The 13475-nt window shown below is 42.0% G+C and overlaps 1 protein-coding gene across 2 annotated transcripts in view; it reads right to left on the bottom strand.

Annotated features, from left to right (window-relative positions):
• Positions 1-13475, bottom strand: part of SPAG6 (sperm associated antigen 6) — a 220776-nt gene that overhangs the window by 47095 nt on the left and 160206 nt on the right. For both annotated transcript variants that reach the window (XM_077268352.1, XM_077268353.1), the window contains exon 7: positions 6963-7115. In XM_077268352.1, the coding sequence (XP_077124467.1) occupies positions 6963-7115 (153 nt within the window). The remainder of the gene's footprint in view (positions 1-6962; positions 7116-13475) is intronic.

The following is a 13475-nucleotide window of genomic DNA, read 5'->3' as shown; positions in this document are numbered from 1 at the left end:
CTGGCATTCATAGTGGCATTTAATGCTCTTTTATTTTATTATTTTTCTAATGCGCTTTGAAGGCATATTTAAAAAGCTTGTAAAAAATGACAGACCACAACAATGAGAAAGAAAATTCCAAAAAACATAAATATGTGTGTGTGTAGATATAATTATATATTCCTATAAACAAAACAGCAAACATCTGTCTGCAGCATTTTTAGTTTTGATAAACATCCAAAATTTACTGCTGAATAAACCCCATAGAAAACACTGTGAATGTGAATCCTGCCAAAGAGCATTGCCCAATAAAATAAACATGAAAACTTGAAAATAAAAGTCCTTGACTTGTCATCAATCCAGGAAAGTTGAGCGACGACCTGCAAGGATGTTCCATTCTGGACCAGAACACGTATGCACTAATACTGAGATGGAGGTCCATCAGAGATATCAGAATATATCACGGATGATGGTTGATAATAGCATGATCATGTGGATCACATTTTCTTTTTTCTTTGCTCCCTATGCAGTTGTCGACCAATGACGTCCCTGGTGTTTGCGGTGGGAGAGAAGTCCACAGAAGTTGAAGGCCATGGTAGCACGTTTAGGCCACGCAGGTTACTCACAGTAGCACCAGCAACATGAGACCAGGCATGGTCGTGTGGAAGATGGCCTTGGAGAAATGGCCATACCACTTGTTCCACGACCAAATCAATGTAATGCCGAACTGTTAATGTGCATGGAATGAAGACTAGAGGGGTAAGACTACTGTAAGTTATGCCAAATCCCACCATAATTCTGGAAGGCGGACCGGTGTGATGTCCCTTTGTAAAGGCCTCCTTGTGGCTTTCCCAACTGCTTCTTCTCGGCCAAGGTTGCATGTGTTCTTAAAGGGGAAAGGGAATTCATTCACTGGCAGATATTTCTTTAGTGGCTTATTAATCTTGAGAAAGTTCAGTATGCCAGACCCCTTTTTCCCCTGACATATACTAGGAGACAGTACACCATCATTCACATTAGAAGATCAGCCAGTCCCATTAAAATCAAAAGGTTCAGCCAAAAGTCATCTAAGGCCGGGGTCACACTTGCGAGAAACTCGTGCGAGTCTCTCACATCAATACTCGGCACTACCGCCGGCACTCGGGACCGGAGTGTGCAGCTGCATAGAAATACATGCAGCAGCACACTCCAGTCCCAAATGCCTGCGGCAGTGCCGGGTATTGATGCGAGTTTCTCGCATCACACTTGCAAGTGTGACCCCAGCCTAATGTGCATAGAGACCTTAGCTAGCAGATTTACATTCAGGGCTTTGGTAAAGCTGGATGGAGAGCTCATTGTAGCCTTATTAGTTAGCAAACAGCTTTCCTTAAAACAGATAAAACCAAGAAAGGATTGGTTTTATTTTCTGACATTTCATTTTAGAACTTTCTGAAATTCTTTATCGGTCGCAGAGATATTAGTTATAATTTCAGTTCTACTCTTGCTTATTCCTTCCTCTAAAAAGAGATATTTTTGCAGCTTGCTCGTTGTGTGTGTGACTTGATTACACAATTAAGCCCTGCCAGAAGAAACTGGTTCAACATGCGCTAATGCGAGGAGGATTTAAGGCACTTCAAGTTAATGGCAATTTCAGGCAGTGCCCCGCTTCTACGCATGTTAATCTGCATCCATCAGGGACCTGAAAGGGTTACCGTTTCCACCTGTATGTCAAAAGCAGCTGTTCCATTTGTTCTTCCAAAGATGCACAGGGGAATATGGAAATATTGATTTTTTTTTTCTTTTCCAAAGGACTAAATGGTCTATTGTATGAACCATGCAACTTGGGGCCTAGGTTGGCGAGGCCTGCTGGGATTTCTAGTGCCACAATAGGAGAGCCGCAGCTTGTCTTCATGTGTAATGGGCAGATATACTGTACATAGTATGGGGAATGCTGCATTGAGTACACATACAATCAGTCATTGTTTTTAAGTTCACTGAATTTCTCAACAGAGTATGTAGGACATGGCAATTTTTAAGAAAAGTGACCATAAGTAAAGCTGATAAACGTGATATTTCCTAATAATTGGCTTATCTAATCCAGAGCTCAGGTGAAAAGAAGTCCTCACTGGAAGCCAGAATGTCTATTAAAACACAGGCGATCCTGTCTGCAGGATTTAGCAATGTTTGCACCTACACCTGTTCTTGAAAATCACATATTCTGTCACCCACAGGCTAGGCTACCAGGACTGAACAGAAAATAAACATTTTCACATTAATGAACCCTTCTATAAGCCCCCTATACATTGCAGTTAAAGAGGGAGCTTACTGTCAATTAGGTGTTACTTAATTTTTTTGTTTTATTATTCTCCAATCATTGCAAACATATGAGTTTTTATAATATATTACATTACCTTATTTTGCTACCTTCTCTCTCAACCACTATGCTGCACTGCTGTTTTATATGGGCAGTTCAAGCTCCTTTAAAAGCTGCTTTGGGCTGCTGCTCAGACAAGATCTGTACACTGCATTCAATCAGTTTGTGTACTGGACGGACTTTCCCTGCCTGAGTGCTGGAGTAGGGGGCAGAGAGGCTCAGGCAGGGAAAGTCCTGTACACAAACTGTTTGAATATAGTGTATGGATCTTGTCTGAGCAGCAGCTGAAAGGAGCTCCTAAAGGAGCTTGAACTAGGCACTGAAATAGTACTACAGAACAGTGTTTGGGAAATCCAGTGTTTAATGACTCTACAGTGTAACATGGTGCCCACTGAAATCAATAGGCTCTTATAATGATGCACAGACGTGCAAGTTCCTACAGGGAAATCACTCTTTGAATCTATTCTCCGCTCTGACAGACCACATCGATGGGATATATGGAACTGGATTTTCTGCATTTTTAGCCTTACTCACCTACATAAGAAAATAAAGCCACAAATGACCACAAGATACGGTAAGTAAAATATAACTTTTTTTTATATCATTGTGAATTTATTGTGAATGACGAGTGCAGGAATCATGTGAAATGTACACTATGGCCTTAAACAATTTGGGAGAGAGGATTTGGGTATGATTCATTTACTCAGTATATAACTATGAATATGGTAGAAGAATAAAGCAAGGCACTCCCATATTTGGTGAACAAGTAGGATTTTATCTCTTTAAGTATAATATTTATTTATGTAGGCAATCCAAAACAAAAACAGACGTTTTGGTTGTGACGTGGACCTTAGAATAACTATGAATATTGCTGAGCGGTTAGATTAGACTATGTACTACGAGGTCTACATGTTTTTTTACTAATGTACATAGTCTATTATTGCCTTGTGGGATATTGTTTGTTAACCTTTAGCTTGCCAATTATTTACGAGACAAAAATCTACAAGATATCTACTATATGTTATGAACGATCTTCCGTTCATGAGAATAAGTGGTACGGAATTTTTTTTTCATATTTCCAAGATAATTCAGAAACTGCTGAATATGAAAAAAATAAAGCAAACAAAAAATTAGGGACTTTCTTTTTATACCTTTTTAGCCATTACACGTTACCAATATGGTGAACAGCAAGTCTGAGCCAGTAATTTCCAGAAAAAGGGTTTCAAAGTATGGTAGTTTTCCAAATTACAGTAATGAATTGCTATTTAAGCACTTCTGAGATGAAGATGACATTGGATAATAACATTCAGGACTGTGGCGATTATCCAAATTCCTGATGATGTTAAAGGTCATGAGATTACAGACTGTAGTGCGTGTGGGTACACACACATTATATATATATTGTGGTAGATCAAACACTTTCCATTTAAGTTTTCAACTTTTCAACTGGTTTATTAACACTGTGCTGCATATACCAGTCCAAAATTAGGTAAACAAACACGGCCCTTAGGGCATAACAGGTCATACAAAATAGCATACACTACAGTGTGTGGCTGCGGGGATCTGCCCGATCACAGGAACAAAAACAAGGTTCAGTTCTCTTTAACAAGAGCACAGCTCTGGAGCTCTCATCTCCAGACACACCGAATACTGAATGAATTCAATGGCTCCACATTTACCTTCTGGACCACACCCTGGGGTGGGGATATGGTGAACGGCCTCCCACCTACTCTTCAACTGTTCACAAAAACCCAGCCTTAATATGACCAATTAACCCCTCTCAGGACTTGGTGTGCTGGAGGATTTTTTGAGGTTCACATCACTGAGGCCCACATCCTGAGTGACACATATCTCCCTCCAGTATTGTACCAGATAGATAGATAGATATAAATATATATATATATATATACACACACACACGTACACATACGTATATATTGTATACATATATTACATGTACATCACCACAGTCCTGAATGTTATTATCCAATGCCATCTTCATCTCAGAGGAAGCATCTATATACATACATACATACACACATACATGTATATTATTTATATGTATACATAATTCATGTTTTAATGGAGGATAGTTTTCATAACCTGAGCTGCGAAGCGTGTTGGTGAATGCTGTGTAGTACAAGCTCATAATCATATGGGTTTATTAGCATATTAACCATAATGTACCACTGTAATTATTCATAAGGGAATCTTAAACAATCCCTAATGAATAATTGTATGCGTGCCATTTGCTAAGCTGCTGCATAGTAACAAAAGATGAAGCTTATGGGTGACATCTCTGAATCCAGTACAGTCACTCACAATACGTAGAATCACTGGCACAACTGGCACTTTCGATCCAAGATTTCAGAGCACACGGAATAATGAATAGGATTCAGCAATGGATCTTGGAAGACCTGGTATTTACTTTTCTGGGTACATTATTAGAGAGGGCCAATGGCAGACCAACTAGGAAACTGATTCTCCCTGGTGACTTTTTTTTGTGTGTGTAACGAAAAGAAAGCCACCCAAAAAAAAAGACACGTTTTGTTAATTTGAATGTAAGAGAAATTACTAAATTTTGGCTAGTAAGGTATATTTCTATTTAGTGGTGACAGGCAAGATTCAGTAAAGTCACAATGGTTGACACTATGGAGTTGAAATACTTCTAAAAATTGACAAACCAACACGGCATTTCTCACATTTTTTCAAAAATGGACACCACAAAGCGATACAGTTATGGCCAAAAGTGTTGGCACCCTTGAAATTCTTTCAGAAAACAATGTATTTCTACCAGAAAATTATTGCAATTATCCATGTTTTATTATACACATGTTTATTTCCTTTGTGTGTATTGGAAGAAAACAAAACAAAAAAAAACAGAGGAAAAAAGTCAAATTGGATACAATTTTACACAAAATCCCAAAATAGGCAATACAAAATTATTGGTACCTTTCCAAAATGGTGGGTAAACAACTTTGTTTCAAGCATGTGATGCTCGTTAAAACTTACCTGTGGCAAGTAACAGGTGTGGGCAATATGAAAATCACACTTGAAACTGGATAAAAAGAGAAGTTGACGCAATCTTTGTAATGTGTGTCTGTGTGTGCCACACTAAACATGGAGAACAGAAAGAGGAGAAGAGAACTGTCTGAGAACCAAAATTATTGAAAAATATCAACAATCTCAGGGTTATAAGTCCATCTCCAAAGATCTTGATGTCCCTTTGTCCACGGTGCGCAACATAATCAAGAAGTTTACAACCCATGGCACTGTAGCTAATCTAACTGGACGTGGACGGCAGAAAAAAATTGATGAAAGGTTGCAACGCAGGATAGTGCAGATGGTGGATGAGCAGCCCCAATCAAGTTCCAAAGAAATTCAAGCTGTCCTGCAGGCTCAGGGTGCATCAGTGTCAGTGTGAACTATCCGTTGACATTTGAATGAAATGCTATGGAAAGAGACCCAGGAGGACTCCACTGTTGATACAGAGACATAAAACAGCTAGACTGCAGTTTGACAACATTTACATTAGTAAACTAAAATCCTTCTGGAAAAGCATCTTGTGGACAGATGAGACCAAGATAGATCTTTTTAGTAAAGCACATCATTCGACTGTTTTCCCGAAAACAGAATGAGACTTACAAAGAACACAGTACTTACAGTCAAATATGGTGGAGGTTCAAATATGTTTTGAGGTTGATTGGTAGCTTCTGGCACTGGGTGCCTTGATTGTGTGCAAGGCATCATGAAATCTGAAGATTATCAAAGGATTTTGGGTCATAATGTAGAGCCCAGTGTCAGAAAGATGAATTTGCTTACTAGGTCATGGGTCTTCCAGCAGAACAATGACCCAAAACATACTTCAAAAAGCACCCAGAAATGGATGGAAACAAAATGCTGGAGATTTCTGAAGTGGCCAGCAATGACTCCGGATCTAAATTCCATTGAACACCTGTGGAGAGATCTTAAAATTGCTGATGGGAGAAGGCGCCTTCAAATATGAAAGACCTGGAGCAGTTTGCAAAAGAAGATTGGTCAAAAATTCCAATTGAGAGGTGAAGGAAGCTTGTTGATGGTTATAGGAAGCAATTGATTGCGGTTATTTGTTCCAAAGGGTGTGCAACCATATATTACGTTTAGGATGCCAACAATTTTGTCCAGCCCATTTTGGGGGGTTTGTATAAAATTATGTCCAATTTGACTTTTATTATCCTTTTTTTTAGTGTTATTCCAATAAACACAAATGACAAAAACACGTGTATAACAAAACATTTGTAATTGTAATATTTTTCTGGAAGAAATACTTCATTTTCTGGAACAATTTTAAGGGTGCTAACACCTTCGGTCATGACTGTAATATTCTTTTAAATGCCCTCTTTATTCTCAAAGCTATGCACAAAGTCTGGCACCAAAAAAGTTTGATGTAGAAGCCCCAATAGCGGGAATCATTAGTGATGCATAGCCCATTGACTTTGTTCTGGTGATTAAAAGTAGATCTAATAAGTAGAAGGATGGTAACAGTAACTAGCAGATGACAGCTACTGTGACACGCTGCGTTATTCTCCTCATTATAGGACATTCCTCCACGTAATGTAAGCAAGGAGCACATTCTTCTCCAGTAACTAACCTTTGAGATGATGACAGCCATTGCAAGGTTCTCGGAATGAGCCGCTACATAACCCAACATCATGACCCCAGGAAGTCTCACATTCCCCTTGCTGTTCCCAATGCAGTCTATGACGGCGGCCACTCCTCCTGCATTTACTATGAGCTGAGACAGCTGGAATTAAAAGACAATAAATTACAATTTAGCAATAAAAGAAAATAAAACAAGAGTAACTGGGCTACAAATATGCAATTAAAACAAACATCTCTGAAATCTATGCATACTACATGATTTACTAGCAATTTTACAGTGCTTGCTTTTTGCTTTTTGTTTGTTTAACGTGTGCTGGATATCAATGTCAATGTTTACATGGTTGATAAATAATGGAAAAGGACTGCAGGAGTGAAGAACAATATTGCAACAAAATAATGTATGCAGCTTAATTGTTAGCCCAGTGCTGAGCAGCAAGAGGCCAGGACATAGCTGTGAAGGAGCACCGCCAATACACCGCACCCTTCCTATTCTCAGGATCATGGGGTTTCTAATTCTTATGATCTCGAACGATCATAGAGTGATGGCATAGCCTAAGAAATATGCCATCACTTTGATAACGTTACAAGATGATTAATATCCAGTACATATAAACATTTGCTACTATCTTATCAATCTAAATTCTCGATAAATGCTAAATAAAAATGGGAAGCGGAGCTTGGGCCTAGATCAGATGAAATGTCCGAAAACATCCCGAAATCCACTCCCAGGTTGTCACTGAGTGAGTCTCAGCATCTCTCGCATTTTTACCGGATTTACAGAATGTTTAGTTCACTCCTCGAAATGGGAATCATTTAAAACTTTGGTTAGATCCAAGAATGTGTATTTTGGGTATACTAGAAGAGGAGATGGACCCCAAGATCCCGATAGTGATAGGTATGCTTCAAATTTTATATCAAGCTCGCAAGTTACTTGTCTTACACTGGGTAAATTCCAGTCGCCGTAGTACTGCAGAATTAATAAATAATATGACACGATTTGAAAAAGCAATGTATCAAAAAATAAATGCTCTAAACAAATTCCCGAAAAAAAATGGGAAAAATGGTTGGAAACTCCAGGGTTGCCCTCTGATATTTTAGTAAGAGAACGTATTATGCACATGCTTTTCTGATGTACGGTATGTAACTTGATAGTGGCTGCATTTGGCTTTTGAATATAAACATATAATAATGGGGTGGAGAGCAGGAAAGAAATGGACTATATTTTTTTGCCTAAAAATAGAAAATACTTTTATTTAGGAGTCTAGTTTGACAATATGTGAACACCGTCCAATCAAACCTAAGAAATGTGCAACTTTCAAATGGTGTTATATGGATAGTGCATTAAGTATTACTGTATTCCATTTTAGTGTTTGTATTTTGTTACTTTTTGGAAAATGGAATGAAGTGTGTTTTCAATTAATTAAAAAAAAAATACACCATCACTTAAAGGGAACCTGTCATGTCCTTTTTGGCATGTAAACTGTCCCCAGTGCGTTGTTAGTGATGCAAGTATTTTTTATTAAGAACAGATATCTAATCTCATGCAAAAATCACGTTATATAGTTGGACCGTACCTGCTCATTTAGTCATGGGTGTGCTTCACTTCATTATGTCTGCAGTGTGATTTCTAGAAGTGTGTTCTAAAAGTGTGGATTACATTAGAATTAAAACCTGAAAGATGTATACAGACTGTGCCCTGCTACCTGCCACCATCGCACTCTAACAAGCATCTCTATTCTTCCAATAGGTATGTTCATCCAGCTCTCCTACATGAAGCGCACATAATACATCACCCAGCTTTGCGCATAGACTTTCCCCTGCTCCTAGCATTGTGATGGTATGTCTTTCAGCTAACCCCCAACTTACTGTGTGATATTTATGACCTTGTTTACTTAGTCTTGATTGTATGCATCTGGTCGACCCTTAATTCTCTGACCAAGATGAGCAGAGACCACTCCTCTCTGCTCCACACCTGAACGCACTTAGTTTTCCATATATTGCATAGCACAAGTCTGCAGGACTTTAGTCTGCAGTGTGATTTCTAGAAGTGTGTTCTAAAAGTGTGGATTACATTAGAATTAAAACCTGAATTGAACCTGAAGGGAACTGAAGGTAACTGGCCAGTCACTGTAAACAATGTTTCTGTTTGTTGTCACTTTTACCCCTATAATCTTGCACTTTCTGCAACCTCCCCCAATCCCCACACCAAGTAAGGAACTGTTCATCTCCTCTTCAATCCTCCCCATCCATCTCACCTCCTCCTCAGAACTGTTCCTTAACATACAATCCTCTGTCTCAAAGCACAGGCAGCCCCCTCACGCTCTCTCCTGCTCCCACCTGCTAACACTATCTCTGCTCCTTCTCACTGCTGGTGATATCTCTCCAAATCCTGGTCCTCCTCACCATATTCCCACAGTCATTTCTACCTCCCATCCACGCTCCATCACAAACTTCCGTAACCTCTCTAACCTTATACCCATTCGCCCAGCCCCCGCTTCCCCAGTCCCACTAACAGGAGCTCTGTGGAACGCTCGCTCTGTCTGTAACAAGCTTTCCTACATCCATGATCTTTTTGTTACTACCAAACTTTCCTTCCTCGCCATCACCGAAACCTGGCTCACCCCTTCTGACACGGCCTCCCCTGCTGCACTCTCTTACGGTGGCTTCCACCTTTCTCACACACCCCGCCCCAGCAGCAAGCATGGTGGAGGAGTTGGTTTTCTCCTGTCAGATAACTGCTCCTTCACCCCAATCCCACTGCCACCCTCTGTTACCCTCCCTTCCTTTGAGGTGCACTCTGTGCGCATCTACTCCCCCTCCAACCTCCAACTGGCTGTCATTTACCGCCCCCCAGGGCCAGCCACCACCTTCTTTGACCACTTCACCACCTGGCTACCTCATTTCCTTTCTGCGGACATCCCCACTATCATCATGGGCGATTTCAACATACCCATTGACACTTCCCTCTCAGCTGCCACTAAACTTCTATCTCTCTCTTCCTCCTTCGGCCTCACTCAATGGTCTTCTGCAGCCACTCACAAAGATGGTCACACACTGGACCTCATCTTCACCCGCCTCTGCTCCCTATCTAACCTCTCTAACTCGCCTCTTCCTCTCTCTGACCACAACCTTCTCACATTCTCATCTCTCTCCACTCCATGTCTAGAGTCCCCACCCCACAAACTTTCACACCCTCGCAGAAATCTTAAACATCTTGACCTACATTCATTCTCTGAATCCCTCCTCCCTCTCACAGACATAATTTCCATACACAATGCGGATGACGCTGCCGCTCTATATAACACCACAATAGCTGTAGCTTTGGAATCTGCTGCCCCACTTACACATACCAAAGCTCGCAAAATCAACAGACAGCCCTGGCACACCAGCCTGACCAAAGAACTGAGGCGAGCTTCCAGGGCTGCTGAGCGCAGATGGAAAAGATCCCACTCCAACGACCACTTAATCGCATTCAAACAGTCCCTCACTACTTTCAAGACCGCACTCGCCGCAGCTAAACAAACCTACTTCTCATCTCTCATATCCTCCCTGTCTCACAACCCTAAACAGTTATTCAACACCTTCAATTCTCTCCTCCGTCCCCCAGCACCTCCTCCCTCCTCACTTATCTCTGCTGAAGACTTTGCCTCATTCTTCAAGCAGAAGATTGATAACATCAGAGACAGTTTTGGTCAACAAGCCCCAGAGCCCTTCCTCCCAACTTCCCTACCCTCCACCTCCAAAACCAACTACTCCACCATTACAGAAGATCAACTCGCCACTCTACTCTCAAGATCGCATCTCACCACCTGTGCACTTGACCCGCTCCCATCCCACCTCATCCCAAACCTCACCACAATCTTCATCCCAACCCTAACCCATCTCTTCAACCTATCACTAACAACTGGTGTTTTCCCCTCAAGCTTTAAACATGCCTCCATCACACCTATCCTCAAAAAGCCCTCTCTTGACCCATCCTCTGTATCTAGCTATCGCCCTATATCACTTCTCCCCTATGCCTCAAAACTACTGGAACAACACGTCTACCTTGAACTGTCCTCCCATCTCTCTTCTTGCTCCCTCTTTGACCGCTTACAATCTGGCTTCCGGCCACACCATTCCACTGAAACTGCCCTAACTAAGGTCACCACTGACCTTTTAACCGCCAAGAGCAAGCGACACTACTCTGTTCTCCTCCTCCTCGACCTGTCGGCTGCCTTTGACACAGTGGACCATTCCCTATTATTACAGACCCTCTCATCCCTTGGCATCACAGACTTGGCCCTATCCTGGATCTCATCATACCTAACAGACCGGACATTCAGCGTCTCCCACTCACACACCACCTCCTCACCTCGCCCCCTCTCTGTCGGAGTCCCACAAGGTTCAGTCCTTGGGCCCCTGCTCTTCTCCATTTACACCTTTGGCCTGGGACAGCTCATAGAATCTCATGGCTTTCAGTATCACCTCTATGCTGATGACACACAGATCTACATCTCTGGACCAGATATCACCTCCCTACTAACCAGAATCCCTCAATGTCTGTCCACTATTTCATCCTTCTTCTCCGCTAAATTTCTGAAACTTAACATGGACAAAACAGAATTCATCATCTTTCCCCCATCTCACGTGACCCCCCCAACGAACCTATCCATTACAGTAAATGGCTGCCCACTCTCCCCAGTCCCACAAGCTCGCTGCCTCGGGGTTATCCTTGACGCTGATCTCTCCTTCAAACCACATATCCAAGCCCTTTCCACTTCCTGCCGACTTCAACTCAAAAATATTGCACGAATCCGTTCATTCCTCAACCAAGAATCTGCAAAAACCCTAGTCCATGCCCTCATCATCTCTCGTCTTGACTACTGCAACCTCCTGCTCTGTGGCCTCCCCTCAAACACTCTCGCACCCCTCCAATCTATTCTAAACTCTGCTGCCCGACTAATCCACCTGTCCCCCCGCTATTCTCCGGCCTCTCCCCTCTGTCAATCCCTTCACTGGCTCCCCATTGCCCAGAGACTCCAGTACAAAACCCTAACCATGACGTACAAAGCCATCCACAACCTGTCTCCTCCTTACATCTGTGACCTCATCTCCCGGTACTTTCCTACACGCAACCTCCGATCCTCACAAGATCTCCTTCTCTACTCCCCTCTTATCTCCTCTTCCCACAATCGTATACAAGATTTCTCTCGCGTATCACCCCTACTCTGGAACCCTCTACCACAACACATCAGACTCTCGCCCACCATCGAAACCTTCAAAAAGAATCTGAAGACCCACCTCTTCCGACAAGCCTACAACCTGCAGTAACCACCGATCAACCAACCGCTGCACGATCAGCTCTATCCTCACCTACTGTATTCTCACCCATCCCTTGTAGATTGTGAGCCCTCGCGGGCAGGGTCCTCACTCCTCCTGTACCAGTTATGACTTGTATTGTTCAAGATTATTGTACTTGTTTTTATTATGTATACCCCTCCTCACTTGTAAAGCGCCATGGAATAAATGGCGCTATAACAATAAATAATAATAATAATAATAATTATGTCACGGTTGTCGCCGCCCATGCAATTTGAATGATGTTCCCGGGGTTGCGCAAATCGGCTTTGAACAATCCTGCAGTGTCTCGTGGTGCCGCTCTTGCGCAGTGTTGATTGAGGAGCCGCACATGCGCCGTGACGAGCAGCTCCCCGCATGTGCCCACTCAAGTACTGCTTCACTGACCGCTTTTCACGGCGCAAGAGCGGGGAGCTGTTCGTTACACCGTGTGCGCGGCTGCCCTATCGACACCGCACAAGCGCGGCTCCACGATACACTGCACAAGCACTGGATTTTTCAAAACTGATTTAAGTGCCGTCAGTGCATCTCCGGAAACATCATTCAAATTGCGTGTGTGGCGACAACCGTGACTGAATGAAATGAAGGATCTAACTATAGAAAGTGATTTTTGCACATGATCAGACCGCCGTTTTTAATTAAAAAAAAAGGTGTCAGTGATGCACATTTCATCACTAACAACACAATGGGGACACAGATTACATGGTAAAATGGAGATGACAGCCTCCCTGTAACATCAGTTTTTCTCGTACGTGTTTTTCGTACCTGTGATAGTAAGTGGGGTAGTTAACATTTTTTTCCTCAAACTGAGTTGTCTGTGCAAAATCATGGAGACATGTCAGATATTGATCCAGAACACAATTGTCAATGCAAGTCTATGGGTCCGTGGAAAAAAAAAAAAAAACAGCACTCAGATGCCCTCTATGTGTTGTCCCTTTTTCACGGACTGATAGATTGGAGAAGCTTTTTTTTTCCCAATCCAAGAAAAACCTGACCAAACTTTGATGAAAATCCCTGATGAAACGCAGTCTGCTTTTCCCGTACATGAAAAAAAATGTTGTCTGATTGAGGCCTTAATTTCCAGATTAAATAAGTTATGTCATGTGCTAAAAAAATTGTTTGCTATAGTTCTTAGATGGCCACAGATATGTCAGACAAGCCT

Source organism: Ranitomeya variabilis, chromosome 6 (assembly GCF_051348905.1).
Source record: "Ranitomeya variabilis isolate aRanVar5 chromosome 6, aRanVar5.hap1, whole genome shotgun sequence".
Lineage (NCBI taxonomy): Eukaryota > Metazoa > Chordata > Amphibia > Anura > Dendrobatidae > Ranitomeya > Ranitomeya variabilis.
The sequence above is the reverse complement of the archived record's forward strand: the minus strand, read 5'-3'. Positions and strand labels throughout refer to the sequence as shown.